General features: G+C 44.4%; 1 protein-coding gene across 6 annotated transcripts in view; it reads left to right on the top strand.

The window, feature by feature from the left end:
• Nucleotides 1-19,320, top strand: part of LOC308508980 (uncharacterized protein) — a 146,150-nt gene extending 126,830 nt beyond the window's left edge. For 3 of the 6 annotated variants that reach the window (XM_081076502.1, XM_081076503.1, XM_081076501.1), the window contains 4 exons: nucleotides 545-711; nucleotides 14,194-14,320; nucleotides 15,342-15,522; nucleotides 15,920-19,320. In XM_081076502.1, coding sequence (XP_080932628.1) covers nucleotides 682-711; nucleotides 14,194-14,320; nucleotides 15,342-15,522; nucleotides 15,920-17,339 — 1,758 coding nt within the window. In that variant the 5' untranslated portion in view covers nucleotides 545-681 and the 3' untranslated portion in view covers nucleotides 17,340-19,320. Of the gene's footprint in view, nucleotides 1-544; nucleotides 712-2,652; nucleotides 2,776-14,058; nucleotides 14,321-15,341; nucleotides 15,523-15,919 lie in introns of those variants that run through there. The other 3 variants (XM_081076506.1, XM_081076505.1, XM_081076504.1) reach the window with 3 other exon arrangements.
• The last annotated feature ends 673 nt before the right edge of the window (nucleotides 19,321-19,993 follow it).

Here is a 19,993-nt window from a genome sequence, read left to right as displayed (position 1 = left end):
TGTGGTTTAACTGTATTTGAGTCTCTGTCTCTTTATTATAGTTTAACCCTCGCCGTCTCCCTTGTCTTCCCACGGCTTGTGTTGTGCAGGTCGCAACAACTAGATATTTTTGACTAACTCCTGTGCCGCTAAACTGCAGGGAGTAACTCTTGGATATACTTGTCACCTAAAGAAGGCGACACCTGACTGGAACTGCACACTGATGGTCTGAATCCACACCTGTCAAAAATTAAAGCAGGTGGCCTCTGAAGGAAATAAATTGTCACACGACTGAACCACCCTGCACAGCTCTTCTTACTACTGATTCTTACTTCACCTTTCTGTTTTCCATGGAAGGAATGTGCCATCGTTCGCATTTACTCTGCTACTGTGAAAGAGGGGGAACCTTTATGATCGTTGAACCTGTTACCCAGAACTTTGATCTACTAAGATAATAATGGTCTTTGTTTCATTATCCACAGGCTTGAACGTCTGGGATAAATCTGTCAAATAGACTATGTTGTGTTGTTCTAATACTGTTTTTTAAATTCTTATTGTTATTAAGCTCTGTACCTGTTAACCCTGGACACGAGCTGTTCCCCATCCATGCACTTTCCTTGTGATGTGAGAGATGACACCCAGAAGTCCTTCCTGACATCGAGGGATTAAAAGAGTGAAGACAGAAGAACCGACTGTTGATCAATGATGCTTTTGGAGAAAGATCTTGATCAGGTGGGAATGAGAAAGATGAACTTGGAAATTACGGAAATTAATCAGGCTAGGAGGTGTGTGTGGATAGAGCTGGGCTCCTTGAATTGTATGGTCCTAACTTCCTATGCATAAAACTCTATGGCTCTAACTTCCTGTCTCCCTGCCATATATATACATATATATCCACCATCTTGGCGTGAGGCAGATGTGCACATGGCACGTCGGGTCTGCATGTTCTCCTGCTGCTGCAGTACTTTTTCCTTTTCCCTAAGAAATCCTTTTGGTGACGGACTACCTAGTCCACGTTATTGTTCAGTTGACAAGGCAAATCCATAGCAACAGAAAGATCTTAGTGATGGCCAGGAGGTAGGGGTATCATGGTATTCTGTCCTATAAATTTGTTTGTAAAAGTGGAAATATGCTTCACGTATTCTAACGTTCATAGTTTCACATGTGAAACTCAGTGGTGTTTGTATAGTCACAAAGCTGTAGAACAACACTACAATGTAAATAAGGAAAGACAGCCTGTCATATGTTGAAATTTTCTGGGCACTGACTGAAACATGATCTGACAAATTTCCTTGCAGCAAAATGCACCCCTGAGAATTCTCGCCTCTCACAACTGTGGCTGTGCTGAGAGGAGTCTCATGCAGGCAGGGGCGAGGGTTCCCACTGTCCACAGAGCACCGTGGATGGTTACCTTAAGCACCTTTGTGGGGGTATAGATGTAGGACTGATCTCCAGACGTCAAAGATCATAAATTAACACCAAACCATCGTTACATGTAGTCAGGTCACTGTCGAATGTCTTGGCCTAGAATTAACCACTTGTCGTTCGAAGTGCGTGACAAGAATTCACGAGAATCTACAATGTTGGAGAGCAAGAGAGCTTTATTGAAAAGTCAGGCAGAGAGAGTTCTGTTTGGAACTGTCAAAGGAGTTTTGCCAGAGAAGCGTGATAGAAAGAGCTGCTCAGACAGTATGGTAAGAGAATACTGGCAGGAGAAATCTGCCAGGGCAAAGTCTCATGAAGATGGCTGTGCTGATGAGGAGTGTGGGGTTTTACATTTTTATATTCAGGATGTAGGGTGCTTGTCATTTTGCAGAGTAGCTGCCGTTACAATTGTCATATCCTGGGAACTGTCCTCTTTCCAATCTGTGATGGATGTCTGCTGCAGGGCATTGCTTTTGAAATTGGGAACTGTTCTGTTCCCACCTATGATGGATGTAAGATGCTTGGCAGCCTGCAGGTGCAGTGCTAGCCAGGAGATTCAGAGCCAAGTGGTTAATTTTTAAGCTCCTTCCTGATAACTCACAAACTCGCTCCTGTTAACTCTTTACATGTCTCACCAGTGAATGTTTCTAAAGGGAACAGATCCACGGTGACCATACCACCAGCTCACACCTGACCTTGTTCGTCACCAGGCCTCCTGTCCATTCGGTGAAAAGCTGTGATTTGTAGGAATACTAGGTAGGGCCTTCCTAGTTCAGGAGCAAGCCTCAGCAGGGACGACTGGCCTGTGGGTTGATGCCTGGTCAACCCTACACTAAGCTCGTTGTTTTCTGCACCCTCCTTACTGGTCTGTACTGGTCTGCAGAGAAGGTGGGGCAGGGAAAGGCTAACGATCAGAAAAGCATTTTCTGCAGGGTTCCTCCAAGTGGACTCGCTGTCTGCCCGTTATGCAGGCCCCTTGGGACTGCACCTGTGCTCAATCAGGTAACACTGGGTGGGGACCCGACACAAATCAGGAACACTGGGCGGGTTACCAGGGATCTACCAGCCCAAGTGTGCACGGAAGAAGCTGGAAATCTGTCCAATCAGGGCCCTGTGCGTGCCGAGCTCCTGTCCAATGAGACTCTCCGGCTGGGCGAGTGACTGGTCTAATCAGAGAGCGGGTTCTTAGCGCGCCGTCCAGTCACATTCGGGGGCGGGCGCCTCGTGCGCTCTGGGGGCGTTCCTCTCGGGGCCGCGGATCGCGTTCTTTCCTGTTCCCGCGCCGTCCCGAGTCTGCTCGCCGCGCCCTCAGCCCCGGGCCGGAGGGGCCGAGACTAGGGCGCCGACAGCCTGGAGCGGGGCGGGGAGATGGTGAGTGCGCGGGCGGCCGTGGCCCCGATGGGGCCTGGCTGCTTTCCAAACGGGCCGGGGGCCGGCACGGCGGGCGCTCCCAGGGCCGCCGGGTCTGACCTGAGGCCCCGCTTCCACCTCAGGCTGGGGTCCCGTCCCCACGTGCGTGTCCAGGGGCCTCCGACCCGAGTCTCCTTGCGTGGCGAGGTGCCGCCGCGCCGTCCCGTGGCTCCTGGGAGTCGGGGGGGCTGACCCACGTGTGGGCGCGGCCGTGGGTGGGCGGGGTGGTGGGACCCGAGGGATGCGCGGCCGGGGCGTGGGGGCGGTCTGCAGGGACGGGGCGCTGGCCTCAGAACTGTGTCGTGTCTGCATCGCGGAGGGAACCCGCCTCAGAGGAAGCCTACGAGAGTATTTGACCAAACTGACGATTGCTGGGGAAGAGAAATCTCAGCGGATTGAGAAAATCTCTGCGAAATGGTGGTTTGCAGCTTATTTAATGCATAGAATCGAAGGAGGAGGGTTATGTGAAATCCACTGGTGACAGATTAAGGGGTGGGAGAGCGCAAAGCGGGAAATCTGTGGGGTTGGATACAAGTAGATTGGAGAGATTGGTACTTCTGTCACATCGGTGGTGTAGGATAGTGATATTCTCATAGGGACGTTAATCAAGGGACGAGATTAATGATGAGGGATTCTGTACTTTCCTGTTCTGGTGGGGGGGGGGCGAAGGGATTACTGACTCCAAGGAGGTCAGTTGAGGTGCAGAAACACGATAGACAGGCCCGCTTCAAGGCACAGATTAACTTGATGAAGGGAGCTAAAGCTGTGACTTCCCTCCATGGCCCACTGAATTATGACGTTTTGTATGCTCACGCCATCTTATGTGGTTATTTTCAGTCTCCTGAGCTTGTGGCCCCTTCATATTTTCGGTCCGCAGAGATCAGACAGAAAAGGGCTTTTCTGGGTAGCAGGGTCAGCAGGAAGGCGGTTGACAGGGACCGTCGTCTGTGTGCTGAGCAGGTTCTCACGTCCGGTCGGCAGGCTCTGGTGCATCTCAGTGCTCGTTCAGACCTGGGGCTGGCGGGGAGGACAGAAGGCTGAGGACAGCTTAGATTTAAAACATGCGGGATTGTGGTCACTTGGTCAAGCCCGTGGATTATGAAAATTCCAACTTCCGTGGGAGTTTCATTTAAAGGAATTACTGCAAGGGTCTCAAGAACTGGGCAAAAAGGTATTTCCTTTGATAGACAGGAGTCAACAAAACAGGAAGGACCGACCAGGTGGGGTTGGGATGGCAGGTCCCGAGGCCACCTTGTTCTCAGGGGCTGGGTGAACGTGGGCCAAAGTTCAGGACTGTGGGGTTAGGAAAGAAGCTGAAGCAACATTTGTTCAATAAGCATTTGCTCTGGTCACTGCAGTCGGGCAGTCACCTTACCAGAGAGGAAACACAGAACTGATGGGGGAGGGGCAGTGGGTGGGCCCTGGCCTTGTCCTGAGTAAACAGTGGGGCAGCTGTGAGTCTTACCTGACTTGAATGGGAAGCGGGGTACCTGCAGAGTTCCCTTTTCCAGATCAAAAGGGAGGAGCCTTTCCTTTCACGGCCATCAGTGATTCCAGGAGCACAGGGCTCAGAGGATTCAGCATTGTCACCTGACGCCTGTGAGCAGCCTCCCCTGTGTCCAGCTGCACTGAGAGCTTTCCCTCATTCCGGCCTCCGGTTTTGGCTCATGTAAAACGACTGAATTCTTTTTGTCTACTTCTTAGTGAGGGTGGTAATTGTTTTGGCTGTTCGCTCGCGGGTTGTGAAAGAATGTAGAAGGAAGATTTATTAAAGTAAGACGAGGGTTGGTTGGGCAGTCTGCAGGAAACTACTGCAAGTAATGCCTGGAGTCTGCGTTTGGGCTCAAGTTTTATATTTTCTAACCAGGATGTAAATTGCTTCTGCCTCTGGTGGAATTTTCTGTTGTGTTCAGCTGTGTCCATTGGGGTGGCGGAAGGTGCAGTTCAAGTGGTTATTGCAACCTCTGGATGTGTTGTGTAGATTTAAGTTGGAGCCAGGAGTGGATGCCATGCAGATGCAAAGCTTGTCCCAAGTCACCTGACCAGCCCTGGGGTATAGTAAATACAAGCTTTGTAGCCACTATGCACAGTAAATGTACAGCAAGCAGAATCATTAAGGCCTGCCGTAAAGGAAGTGGAGAAAGAAAAGCTTTCAAAAAGTCCCAACATGGGGCTGCCCAGTGGCTTAGGTGGTTAGAGCTCCATGTTCTTAACTCCGAAGGCTTCCGGTTTGATTCCCACATTGGCCAATGGACTCAACCACTAGGTTGCCGGTTCAACTCCTCGAGTCCCACAAGGGATGGTGGGCTCCGCCCCCTGCAACTAAGATGGAACACGGCACCTTGAGCTGAGCTGCCTACCGGATGGCTCAGTTGGTTGGAGCACAGGCTGTCAACCACAAGGGAATAAAAAAAGTCCAGGAAGAACACACTGTTCCCCAATATAGTCCTGTTCTGCTTCCCCAATAAAAATCTTTAAAAAAAAGAAAGTCCCAACGTCCATGAACAAAAGAGAACATGTACCGTATTTCCCCGAAAATAAGACCAGGTCTCATGTTAATTTTGGCTCCATTAGAGCTTATTTTTAGGGGATGTTTTATGTTTTAATGTACTGTCTGTTTAATTTAACTGTCTACATTAATTAAAATAGTCATGTTATCTACTTCTGGAACATCGTCATAACGTACTAAATGGGTCTGTCTGGCTGACGGTCTTAACTGGGGTTAATTTTCGGGGAAACACCGTATAGTGCCACCATTACAATCTCCCGGTCTTAAGAGTAACAGTCCTGGGTCTTTGCTCTTCTCACTTTTGTTATTCAGAGTCTGAACCACACGTGGAGCTGGGGAAAAGTGTCTCAGATCCAGAAAATAATCATATTTTCCATTAGAATTGGGGGACTTGCACACAGTAGTTCCAGACTTTCATGGGAGGTGGGTTGATTTTAGGATTAAAACATTGATAAAAGGCGTGGTGACTCAGATGCAGGGCGCAGAGTGTGTGACCCTGTGATCCTGTCCCACTGCTAATAAAGGCCTCACAGGTTTATGCAAAATCCACTAAATGGGACTTGGGAAACTGATGTGTTAAATTTTGATTCGATGATTTAGAATTTCTTACCTGAGGTTAATACTGAACTGACAACTGTTTTCTGAAAGAGCTAAGCAGTTTCCTATTCTTTTAAACCAAAAAAGTCCTCTAGAATTACTCTCCCCACTTTATCCTTTGTGGACGGAAAAGGCGCCACATGTTAAACCTGACAAGCTCAACAGACTGAAAATAACTACATAAGATGATATGAACATAAAAATTCCTAACCAAGGTGGGCCATGGCAGGAAGTCATATCTTTAGTCTGTAGCTTCCTTGACAAAGGTCAGTCTATATCTTAAGTGAGCCTGTCTGTTGTCTTTTTGCATCTAGGATAACATGCCCTTGGAATGTCAGTAATCCCTTTTTCTGGACCAGAGCTGGAAGCTATAGAATTCCTCATTATTATTCTAGTCTCCTGATTACCGTCTCTATGTGCTGTAAAATTGACTTATTTAAATGTCCTGTACTTATCTGTGTAAAATAATTACCTGTCTATCCAATTTACTTTTATCCAATCCCAGAGATTTCCCTGCTTTCCTTTCTCCCACTGCCTTAATCTTCCACCAGTGGATTTTATGTAACCCTCCTTCCTCTGATTCTACATATAAAATAAAATAAGCTGCAGTCTGCCATTTTACGGAGCATTTTCTCTACGTGTTGAGATTTTGCTTCCTGGCAATTGTTGTTAGTTTGGCTTAAGTAAACTCTTGTAAGCTTTCTTTTAGGCTGGATGTTTTTTCATCGACACTTTGAACAAAGGTGGGACTAGTGATTCTGCGGGTCCCTTCTGTGATCTTTGTGACCCCAGTGCTTAAGCAGGTGCATCACTTGGGTGGGGAGAAGCTGCACCCAAAGCAGGTCCTGTGAAAGGTGAAGGCAGGTGCACTGGGGGGGTGCTGGGCGCCTCCCTTTGCAGGTGGCTTCCAACCTTCAGAATCACCCGGAAGGAGCTGGTGATGCTGAGAGAAGCTGCACAGCCTCGGAAGGGGGACCCACCTGCATGTGGGCTGGGCAGTTTGCCCCATCTGAAGCTGTTTCCAACCCGATGGTTCATTTTTGCATTCAGATTTCATAATAATAATAATAATGAGGAGGAAGAAGAAGAGAAGAACACCTGTGGCCTCAGCACCCAGGTGAACAGCGATGCCCTGGGCAGTTGTTAGCATCTGCGACTTCCGGGTGCTTCTGCCAGGTCTTGTCTCCCTCTTGCGGCCAGGGTGAGCACTGTCCTGACTGTTATTCTTCATACCTTGGTCACTTCTCATTCATTGCCCAGCAGTGTGTGGTTTGATTTTGCCTCTTACATTTCCAGTAAGTGACTATTACCAGCCGTGCACCAGTATTGTCACACAGAGGCTTCTCTGATTCTTCAGCCCCCGTCTGTGTCACTTGTACTGGTGCCTGAGGCTCGGTCCCCGCTTACTCACCTATTACAGTGCTGTGTGTCCTGGGTGCTGTCAAGTGTGTTCACATTGGCAAGGCTAAAACATTCTGCGGCCGGCCCGGTGGCTCAGGTGCTTGGAGCGCCGTGCTCCTAACGCCGAGGTCACCAGTTCGATTCCCACACGGGCCAGTGAGCTGCGCCCTCTACAGCTAAGACTGTGAACAAGGTTTCTCCCTGGAGCTGGGCTGCAGAGAGCAGCAGAGGTTGGCGAAATTCCGGGCTACTGTATGCTTCCATGAGTGGCCGGTGGTCAGTGCGAGTGGCCAGCAGCCATCATGAGCAGCTGGCATCCGGCGAGAGCTTCTGAGAGCGGCCGACCAACGACCGACTGTCTCAACTGGGGCTGGGGAGGGGGGGGAAGCGGGGGGGGGGCGGGGGGGGGCGCGGTGCAAGGCTCATAATACCAGCATGGGCCAGGGAGCTGTGTCCTACACAACTAGACTGAGAGACAGTGGTTTGAATCGGAATGGGGGGGCGAGGTGGAAGAAAGGGGGAAAAAAATAAAATACAAATTTATGAGGAAATTAAAAAAAAAAATACAGGGATTCTGGGGTTTGTCTTCAAATGTGAATTGCATCTTAAGTTTCTGCAGTAAAGAGGCAAATTGTGGGTTTGTAGATTATGGACAAATTTAAATTTACTAGGAAATGAGTGTGGAAGGTGTGAATTGACTCCCCCCAAGTAACTTTCATTCCTAGGTATTCATTCTATCATATAATTGCCAGGATCTAAATTACAAACTTTATTTCTGTCCTTCTCATATGTGACCCAGATCTCCTCCTGGCAGACCATGTGATATTCTATCTTCTGTGAAATAGTTTTGGTCACCTTTGATTCGCTTGCATGTTTACTGGTTTCTGGTGTTTTCTGAGGTACTTAGGCAGGAGTCCCTATTCATGTGCAGACACCGTGCACGTTTTCTCTGCAGTGCGGTTATCTTTTCACTCTCTTTACTCTGTGCTGGTGAACGGACTCTTAATATTTCATTCATCCTTCGTGTCCCTTGTAGCTTGTTCTTTTTTCCTTATGTAAGAAATCTCTGTAGTCGGAAGTCATAGAACACTTGACTCCAGCTGGTTCTGAAAGTTCTACATTTAAATCTGCATCAGGTTGGTTATTTTCCATGAAGTCGATGACAGGGACATTCACTGTCCCCTGTCACTAACCATTCCTCATCCCCCGTGTGTTACAGTGTCCGTCGTCCCCACCCCAGGACAGTGCCTGCTCTGGCAGAGATTCAAGCCCCACAGAGGGTCCCGTGTCACAGACTCCCATTCTTATCCGTGGGTCCCTCCTCCTGCTGTGCTGAGATGTCCCAGTGACTCTTGTGACTTAATGTCTTGATGAGACGTGGGGAAGTCCGTCCACCTGGTTCTGTAGAGAACGTGGCTATTCTTAGACATTTGCTTTCTGTTTATTTTTAAGTAGCATTTTTTCATAAGTTGAAAATCAACCCCATGGTGGTTTTGAACATAATGTTATTCTATTAAAATTGTGCATTAATTGGGAGAGTTAATATCATGGTGGCGTTGAGCTTGCAGTCAGAGAACATGCGCCGTCTTTCTGTTTCTGTGTACTTGATGTCTTTCAATAAGGTTTTATGATTTTTTCATTGTGATCATTCTGTATCCTTCATTAGACATTGCATTGGAGAAACCTTGAATTGTCCTCCTGTGTCTTTCTCCTTTACTTTCACGTAGAAACTTCAGTTCTGACAGCTTTGGTCACTAGATAATGGAGCATTTCCTTACAGCAAGCAGTGCTGTGACACCAGCCAGGGGTCCTAGTATTTGTGTCAATTCTGACACTAGATAGTAGAGGTCATCAGTGGGGTTAATTAATTATTAGGTTGGTGCAAATGAAATTGCAGTTTTTGCATTGTTGAAATTTGCCATTTGATATTGGAATACATTCTTAAATAAATGTGGTTATGTTATACATCATTTTAATGCACATTTCTCGCTTTATTTTTTTTGCTAATGACTTATTACTTGCCATTTATTTTATATTTATTTTAGACTATGGAAATGATGTTAGACAAAAAGCAAATCTGAGTGATTTTCTTATTTGAATTCAAAAGGGGTTGTAAAATAGCAGAGACAACTCACAACATCAACAACACATTTGGCAGTGGTGGTTCAAGAAGTTCTGCAAAGGAGTCTAGAGCCTTGAAGATAAGGAGCGTAGTGGCCAGCCATGGCAAGTTGACAATGATCAATTGAGAACAATCATCGAAGCTGGTCCTCTTACAACTACATGAGATGTTGCCGAAGAACTCTCAACATCGACCATGCTACAGTCTTGCAGCATTGGAAGGAAATTGGAAAGGTGAAAAGCTCGATTGGTGGGTGCCTCATGAGCTGAGTGAAAATCAAGAAAATTGGCATTTGGAAGTGTCATCTCTCTACATAACAATAATGAACCATTTCTTGATTGGATTGTGATGTGCGGCGAACAGTGATTTTTTTTCTTTTTTTTGTACGCTAACCAGCGATGCCCAGCTCAGCGATTGGACCTAGAAAAAGCTCCAAAGGACTTCCCAAAGCCAAATTTGTACCAAAAAAGGTCATGGTCCCTGTTTGGTGGTCTGCTGCTGGTCTCATCCACTAGTTTTCTGCATATGGCAAAACCACATCTGAGAAGGCTGCTCAGCAAATCGATGAGATGCACCAAAACCTGCAACGCCTGCAGCCGGACTTGGTCAACAGAAAGGGCCCAATTCTTCACCACAATGCCCGACCGCACGCTGCACGACAAACGCTTCAAATGCTGAATGAATTGGGCTACGACATTTTGCCTCATCCACCATATTCACCTGACCTCTTGCTAACCGACTACCACTTCTTCAAGCATCTTGACAACTTTTTGCAAGGAAAATGCTTCCACAGCCAGCAGGATGCAGAAAATGCTTTCCAAGAGTTCGTGGAATCTTGAAGCATGGATTTTTATGCTACAGGAATAAAGAAAGTTATTTGTTGTTGGCAAAAATGTGTTGATTGTAATGGTTCTTATTAACGAAGATGTGTTTGAACCTAGTTATAATGATTTAAAATTCACTCTCCGAAACCGGAATTACTTTTGCACTAACCTAATATGAACTCATTTGCCACCTCTGTGCCCTCCCCAGGGGCTGTGATTAGGTCCAAACAGGCCACCCTTCTAATATTTGGGTTTTCTCGTGACAGCTACGCAGAGTCGTCTCATTAGAACAAAAGATGCTCTTAGTGCTGTTATCATTTAGAAAATGACAGAGGTTTTAGGACCTTATGCCAAAATCCAAGGGCAAACACATATAGTATTACATCAGAGAGGTACAGTAAAAAGAAATTTGGAATAAGTTGGAGGTTCTCATCAGAATTGGTTTTAATAGTGTAAGTTATGTTTAAAAATTTCTCTTAACTGCTGTGGGTAGTGATTGAAAATGAATTGTGATTTCTTTTTATATCGTCATAGCATTCTGGAAATTCACTGAAAATTATATCCTGTCCTTGTTCTCTACAGATCTTCCATAATAATTCTTTGAGGTTTCAATATGGGCAACTTGTTTTTCTGTTATTATTGTGTGTTTGTCTCCAGTGACTCCGGATGTAGACTCTACGAGGAGAGCGGCTTGGGCCTCCGTGTTTTACCTACTGTGGGATTTTCATCCGTGAACATGTCTTTCTCACGTGTCCCTTCTCAGACTCCGCAGGGTCCCACCCATTCCTCAGCTACTAAGGGATGTTGTGAGGTCACCCATGGACTAGGACACACATGTTCTTTATCTATTGAAGTGTTGTGACATTTTCGCTTTAAGGTGCTATTGTGATAAATTATAACTGGTTTCATCGTGGTTAACTGTTCAATATAGTGTATGTAGAAAGTGCACAAGCAACTGCACAGCCGCCTACAGAACCTGAAGTGATGGTCCTGTAACGACAGCCAGGGCCAGGGCTCCTGTCTGGGTGGATGACACGTGTGCTCCCCAAAGTCAATGGATTTGTTCATGTTTTGTTTTGAGTTCAGATGGCATCACACCAGAGGTTCAATTGTGTCAGTTTTCTATTGTTCACAGTTCTGTGCCTTCCCATGGAATGGTGGCTCTCTCGCTTGTGTTGTTCCCTAGTGTCCTCTGGTGGGACAAACTATTTTCATTTCTTGATTCTGTTGCTACTGTCCACATGGGTGGCTTCAAGGTTTACTAATACGACAAGTGCTTCTAAGCACAATATTGCGTATCTCGTGCATTTGGGTGTCCTAGGCTCATCTTCTCAACATTTCCCACACAGGACCCCGTCCTCCCCCAAAGCCATGTTGCATGTGTGCCCTTGTGTTCTGTGGTTGTCCTTTGTGCCTGCATCCACCCCTGATCCTCAGAAAATGGGTTTGGACAAGATGACGATGCCACAGGAACCAAGAGGATAAGAAAACAGTCCTCAGTCTGTGGAGATCAAGGCAATCTGTGGAGAGGAGGCACTGCAGAGGGTACAAAAGCTCCAAGCCCCTTCCCTTCCCTAGTATCCCCATCTCTTCCATCTCCTGTTTCTGACTTAACCTTTTATACTAAACAGGTGACCTAGTGAGTAACACATTTCCCTGAGTTCTGTGAGTCTGCCCAACAAATTAACCAAATTCAAGGAGAGGGTGTCCTGAGAACTTCTGCTTTCTAGGCGGTCGGTGAGAAGTACAGGTGACAATCTGGCCTTGAGAGTGGCCTCTGAAGTGGGGGTGGGGTGGGTGGCCGTCTCCTAGGACTGAGTCCTGTAGTGTCTGATGCCATCGTCCAGTAGGTCATGAGAATGGAGTTGAATTCTTGACACTGAGCTCTGTTCTGACAGTTGCCTGGTGGAGGTTTGCTTACCACCCCCACAGTCAAAAATTAGCGTCAGAGTGCAATTTACATCTAATCTAAAAAATGCCTTCCCACAAGTGGTTTATAAAATGTCAACTTCCTTAATGTCTGAAACATCTGTAATTTCATGTTTCCCCACTCTTTCCTCTTGTTGCCCAAGATCTATTGTTTTAGAATAAAATGACCATTAGGATGAGAAGGTTGTATTTTTCGTCTGCCTCAATTTATTTTCCAACACCTATAATTCAGGTATAATTTAAATACCAGAATCTTAACCTGTTGAAAGTATAAAATCCAGTGGCATTCATTATATTTGTAGCATTGTGCCCCCATCCTCATGTTCTCATGTTAAAACGTTTTCATCCCCCACAGACTCTCAAAAGTACTGGCACTCTTATAAGTGTGCCTGTCCCTGGGTTCTAGGCATGGTGTTAATCTACGTTGTACAGATTGGTTTTTTCTGAGCATTTCATGTAAGTGATATTACACTGTATGGTGGTTTTGACGCCTGGTAATGTCCTTAAGGTTAATTGATGTCATGTCAAGGCCATCACTTCATTTCTCTTATTGTCACACGTATTTTATTGCAGGAATGTCCCACATTTTGCTTCTCTAAACCTGTTGTACTTTTGAGTTTTTTTCACTTTTTGGTTACTATGAATCATACTGCTGTCCTGTCTGTGCATTAGTTTTTGTGTTGATGTTTGTTTGCTTTCCCTGGGTATGTGGACACCTAGGAGTGGAATTGCTGTGTTATGTGGTCACCATGCTCACCATTTTGAGGACCCGCCCGGCTGTCTTCCAAAGTGGCTGCCCCACGTTACTTCCTATCAGCTGTATGTCAGGTTTCCCACCGTCATCACATCCTCGCCAACACATGTGTCTATCTGCACAGCCATCCTAGTGGTGTGAACAGGAATCTGTTTTGGTTTCATTTGCATTTTCCTGATGACTCATGTCTTTCATATGCTTATTGGCCATTTGCATTTTTTCTTTGGGAAATGTCTATTCATCTTCTGTTCCCCTTATTCAATTACATTATATGTCTTTATATTGTCTTTTATTTGTATTGTCACGTGAGCTCCCCAAATACATTTAGAATAAAAATTCATAGGCATTGTGGGCTTATTGAACTGCTCTTGCAACACCATTGTAGTAGCATTGTTTGTGTAACTGTTTTGGCGATTTCTTTCTATAGATTTTAACTTTCTTTTTTTAATCTGTCATTTTCATAATTGTTTGCATTTATTTCTTTGGATGTGGTGCGACACCATATTGCTCTAAAGTTATTGATTACTTAAATTTTCTCTCTGTTAACATTACATTTATCTCTATTACCATTAAATCCTTCATCGATTTTTCTTGTCAGCCCATTTCCTCAAATTCCAGGCCTTGTTTGTATTGGAGTCTCTACTGGCTTGGCAGATTCTTCAGGAATCAACTACTTCTTTTACCAACAGTTGTGCCAGGCCCAGACCCAGGCCCTGGCCTGTGTCTGTATCCACAGAGTCCCCTTTATCCTAGGAGGGTTCGTGTTTCTGCCTCTTACACATGAAAGGACTCAACCAGGCTCCTCTATGCTGATGACTTCCAAAGGGGGAGTTGTCAGATCAGCAGCCCAGGAATCTCAGTGTTTACAATATCCTGACTTTCTGATTCTAGGTCTTGGAGCTGATGTGGACAAAACAGAGTAAGCCAAGTATCTATTGCTGTGTTACCTGAATGACGAGTTCATTTTTCACTTTTTCCCTTACCCCAGAATTTGCTCCATCTCAGGAAAAATCATTATAATTATTTGAGGAGAAGTATGTGTCCGTTGTCAAACTTCGGTGGTTCCATGCACTGACTGTCACCAAGTGTTCCCCATGTAGGTTTACTTGTTCATTGTCATTTCCCATGGAAACATGAGCTCAGGAGTCCTAGGAATTGCGTCCAGGTCCATCTCAGCTTCCCCCATCCTCCTCACACATTGGTGAAGAGGAGCCTTGTTGAAATATAACGTGGGATGTTTCAGGACACGGTGGTCTTTGCGGATGTGGCTGTGAACTTCACCCATGAAGAGTGGGCTTTGCTGGATGGTGCTCAGAGGAAGCTCTACAGAGAAGTGATGCTGGAGACCTGCCGGAACCTGGCCTCCGTGGGTGAGGACGCATTTATCTCTTTTCCTATCTTTTAGAGAACAATTCTTTTCTATAGTTATTCTTTCCTTTGAATACCAAGTAATGAGAATGTATTGAACAAGGAAAGACGCACTGGAAACATTCATGGAGCAATTTAGAGTCAAATGGCTTTCTTATGAAAACGAGGTTTCATGTATCAAACTGACTCTATTAATCTTCAACAAGTCTAAGGCTCCCTAATTTTAAGTGAGACCATAGTCTCCAGTTGCTGTGGGGCTGGGTTCTGAGAGCAGCTTGGTTTCCATGCCTGTGAAAGGTACACTATGCATAATGCACAGTTGACATGATCGTTTTCCTGCAATTAATCCCACACGTGACCAACATCAATGGTCTTAAAGACCTCAGTAATGGTCCATCTCATGGGACATTTGTTGCCCTTCAACCTCCATCATGAGGACCTTTTCTCCAGGAGCAGGGAAGCACCACCACACACACTATCCATTCAGCCACTGGCTTCTGGGGACCATGAAAAAGGCTCCATATGTGTCTGAGAACTGGATGAAGTGACAACTCTCAGAGAGCAACAGATTCTAGATAAGGGAATGAGGTTTATCCATGTGCATCAGAAACATGACTCATCCTGTATTTGAGAAAGGTGAAATTTCTCAGTTCTTAGGCTGTCCTGTTGGACTTGTTATTTAAATTAAAACACTTAGACTTTCTATGGGTCCTCTTCTAAAGGGAGCACCTGGGCACATGCTTAGCACCCATTTCCTTCCTGCTTTGCATTCTTAGATAATATTTATCTGAACATCAGTCTCTCTCTCTTTTCAAGTATTTCCTAACAAAGCAAGTTTCCGTTTTGACTAATTTTACCTGTTTCTGCCACAGTCCCCAATTGCTGAGGTTGTCAGTTTTCTTATTTGCCTGCATTTGCCTACATCTGTTTGCATTTTATATCAGTATAAGAGAATACACAGGTTATCTCTTATGCCCACCATTTCATATGCATGAAAATAAGTGATCCTCCCAATTGTTGCAGATTATTACAGTCAAATTAAAGCTGGTGAGTCACGTTCTCAGTGGATGTTTTTGGACAATAATATATCCAGTGAAGGAAAAACAGTGAGATTTCTAAGAATTGATTCTCGATCAGTTGTTGGAGAAAACAAGTTGATGAACAATAATGGAGATCATCAACTAACCCAGGAGACTCCTTTTAGGTGAGTGGCCTACTCAGGACCAAAGGGGTTATCTGTATACTGCTAATTAATTGAAAAATTTATAAAGTATATAAATCATCCAGAAAAATGGAGTAGCCAGAGAATTTTTATAAGACATTTTCATAAACGTGATGTAGATATTGAGTATCTCTAATTCGGTAAAAACAAGAGGATGAAACCCCAGATGTAAGAATCACTGAAAGTTGTGGCCCCATTTCTGCCCTTGACCACAAATTTAAACTTTTTTCACAATGTAACAATGCAGACGTTGAAAAAACAGATCCATTCATTGAAAATGGTAAATATGTAATTAAAGTAATGATTTATATCATTAATCATTCATAAAGAAATCACTTATAATCATTAATCCCTAATTGTATGTTTAATGTTTCAACAGAAATCCTTTGATGGAGAGGCTCTGTGAAGCTAATGAAGGTGATCAATGTGTACATACCCTGAACGACGTTACATCTCTTTCTGTGCGTGAGAGGTGCCCAACTAGAGTTCAACCCTGTGAATGCACTCAGTGTGGGAAAGTCCTCCTGGAATGTTCTTTCCTTCAGAATCAGGAAAGATGTCAAACAGGGTCTATATTGCATCTGTGTGAGGAATATGGGCAAGCCGGCAGGTGTATTTTATGCCTAAGCTCTCATGTGGGAACAGACCTTGTAGAGAAACCCTGTATAATTCAGGATAGTGAGATAGCGAGCAAGAAATCTGTGAAGAACCTCAGTGATAAGAAATCTTTATTCCAGTGTAGCAAATGTGGAAAAGTTTTCAGTTGTTCCTCCTCCCTTCGAGCACATATGAGGATGCACATTGCAGACAAACCCTATGAATGTGAGCACTGTGGCAAAGCCTTTAGCTTTCCTTCAGTCCTGCATGAACATATTAGAATCCACACTGGAGAGAAACCGTATGTGTGTAAAGAGTGTGGGAAAGCATTCAGGGTTTCCACAGTCCTGCGAGACCATCTGAAATCGCACACAGGGGAGAAACCCTACGAATGTAAGGAGTGTGGGAAAACCTTTAGCCTTCCGTATTCTCTTCGAAGCCATTTGATAACACACAGTGGGGTGAAATCCTATAAATGTAAGGAGTGTGGAAAGGCCTTCAGTTTTCAGTCCACCCTTCGAAGACATGAAATAACACACTCTGGGGAGAAACCATATGAATGTGAGCAGTGCGGGAAAGCCTTCAGTAAGCGCTGCAGCCTTAAGTCACATTTGCGGACACACACTGGTGAGAAGCCCTATGAATGTAAGGTGTGTGGGAAAGCATTCAGTTTTTCATCTTCTCTTAGAAGCCATGTGAGAATTCACAGTGGAGAGAAACCCTATGAATGTAAGGAGTGTGGAAAGGCCTTCACTGTTCTATCCACCCTTCGAATGCATGCGAGAACACACACTGGGGAGAAACCCTATGAATGTGAGCAGTGCGGGAAAGCCTTCAGTCAGCGATGGAGCCTCAAATCACATTTGAGAAAGCACACTGGCGAGAAACCCTATGAATGTGAGCAATGCGGGAATTCCTTCAGTTTTCTTTCCAACCTTCGAATGCATGTTAGAACACACAGTTGGGAGAAACCCTATGAATGTGAGCAGTGCGGGAAAGCCTTCAGTCAGAGATGCAGCCTTAAAACACATTCAAGAATACACACTGGGGAGAAACCCTATGAATGTCAGCAATGTGACAAAGCCTTCTGTGCGCCATCATCCCTTTATAGACATGTGGGAAGGCACCGGAGGGAGACCCCTCTGAACGTCAGCAATGTGGTCAAGCTCTCAGCTTTCACTACTCCCTTAAAGAACATGTGAGAACACACAGTGGAGGGAGAACGTGGGAATTTTGGCAGTGTGAGAATGCTTTAAATTGTCAGTCTTCCCTCAAACTACGTGTGAGAATGCCCAATGGGAGAAACCTTATGAATGTAGAAAATGTGGGAAATCCTTCAGTCATTTCTCTCTTCAAAAATATACAGGAACACACCACGGAGAGACTTATGAATGTCAACAAAGAGGAAAAGCTTTATGTATTCCACAACTTGCACTCGCAGGAGGACACATAACAGCAAATGTCGGAACACAAGAACTGGGAAACTTTCAGTCTCCCTTAAAACAATGTGAACCTTAGGAGACAACAGAGATATCTATGAATATAAAGAATGTGGAAAATTTTTCACTTAGGTGGTACCTGAAAGCTAAGAGCAGGATGGACATCTTTTACATGTTACAAATATGATTTGATTGTGTAATGTCTCATTTTTGTGTAATAGGTCAGTAGTGATCACAGTATACTAATTTCTAGTTCATGTTTTGATATGAACGCTTGAGGTCATAAATGTCGCTCTATGTCTCCTTCATCTCTGCTACACATTTTAGTATCTCAGATTTGAAATAATTGTACAGTTACAAAAAACTCATTTGCATTAGTGTCTTTTCAAACCATGGGTTGTAAGTAGGTTTTTTTACGTGAAACGTGATGTAATTTTACGTGAAAAGTTTTGTGAATGTTTTTTTTATTATGTTTTTCGTTAGTGATCACGTTAGAGACCTGAATTGTTGGAATATTTCTTTTGGTCCAAGGCTGTACATAGTGGAACTCTGACTAGATATCTGCCTTTCTCTTCTGTCTTTTCTGCTGAAAGGCATAAATTTCATATTCGTTTGTTTCCAGTGGATATCACATTGTGTTTATCACTGGTTGGAAAGGGGATGTGATGCATTGAGTTGCAATTAAGAGATCTTGCCGCATGATGATGAAAGCTCGTATCCAAGTTCTTGCCATAAATTGTGCTGTCAGCACTGGTGAGGTGGGAAGTTTTATCCCAGAGTCCTTGTGATTATGCTTCTCATGTTTCGAGAAGAGGAAGATGCATGGGGTTGCAAGGTGACGTGAGGAAGCCATGAGTCTGTTAACTGTCGGGAGACAGATGCGTGGGAACGCAGTGGGCCTGAGTCACAGCATATTGTTTTAACTGCTGGCTCTGTCTGTATGGAACATTTGAAAGCCAATAGACGTTTGATGTTGGTTCCCTCTGACGCAGCAGATTCCTCAGACTTTTCCACGAGCTCTTCCATCATGGGTTCTCTTTCAGGTTCACTACATTTTCTTGTAGCACATTGGTATCTATCACGTCACTTCATTATGGCCAACACTTCTAATTACCTGATTTCAGTAGGTAAATCTTTTCCTGGCCTCTACTTGGACACATCTAATCCTGCAGCATAATGCAGGAAACTACCGTATTTCCCTGAAAATATGACCTAACTGGACCATCAGCTTTAATGCATCTTTTGGAGCAAAAATCCATATGAGACATGGTCTTATTCGGGTTAGCACAGTACCTACACAGTTTGCACTGTGGAGAGGCTGGACTGACTGTGCATTACTTGGTTGTGGGTAAGTCGATGGCCAAAATAAACTTTTATGAATATATTTGTCAGTTTCTGTAAACTTTCTTTTATAGGTGACTGCTTTCAAGGCATAAACCCAATATTTTAAAATACATTTAATTTTGATGTGATTGCGTAGTGTTTCATTCTCTTTTTTTAATGTGGTTGGTTAAAATCATATATTGGTCAAATGTCATTCTCTACAATGTTTTTGTAGAAATATATTTATGTACGTTCTCATCGCAGTTGTGTAATTGCAAGATTATTATGTTTTACATTTCATTAATGAGAGGATATGTTTAAATATCCTTTTCTAGAGCAATAATTTATTCATGAATTCATGTCACTTTTCTGTACAATCTGAGGTTATAATAAAAATATCAAGCACATTTTGACATTTTTCATTCTGGTGTGTTCTGTAATTTTTATTCGGTTCCCATCCTTTTTTCATGACAATGATTGAGAGTAGAGGTGATACTGATTTTGTTGGCAGTTCTCTCAGCAGGAGGAGGATGTTTGAAGGGGAAGCACGTACCCTAGAAAATTCTGAGTACTTGACAAGGGCAGTCTTTTATTTATTTGTGGGTTATACCTTGTATTTTGGCAATTGGTCTCAGCCAACTATATATAAATACCCTGTATATATACATACATATAAATTATTGGGGAACAGTGTGTTTTTCCAGGACCCATCAGCTCCAAGTCAAGTCATTGTCCTTCATTCTAGTTGTGGAGGGCGCAGCTCAGCTCCAAGTCCAGTTGTCGTTTTCAATCTAGTTGCAGGGGGCACAGCCCACCATCCCATGCGGGACTTGAACCAGCAACCTTGTTAGGAGCTCATGCTCTAACCAACTGAACCATCAGTTGCCCAGCATATACATTTCTGATCATGAATAATTAAATACATTAAAGTCTTCACTAGGAACCTTCTAATTATCCAGCATAATGGCCCTCTTTTCCAAAGCTTCACTCCCCAATCAGCATCCCATGGAGCGTTCATTCTGGAGGATGCTAGTGAGTGTTACCAAAAAGGTGTTGGGGGCTTCTGGTTCAAATATATTTGGAGAAAGCTAGAT

The sequence above is a fragment of the Rhinolophus hipposideros genome (genome assembly GCF_964194185.1).
Source record: "Rhinolophus hipposideros genome assembly, chromosome: 16".
In the NCBI taxonomy this organism is placed as follows: Eukaryota; Metazoa; Chordata; class Mammalia; order Chiroptera; family Rhinolophidae; genus Rhinolophus; species Rhinolophus hipposideros.
Note: the sequence above shows the minus strand (reverse complement) of the source record. Positions and strands in the feature narration are given on the sequence as shown.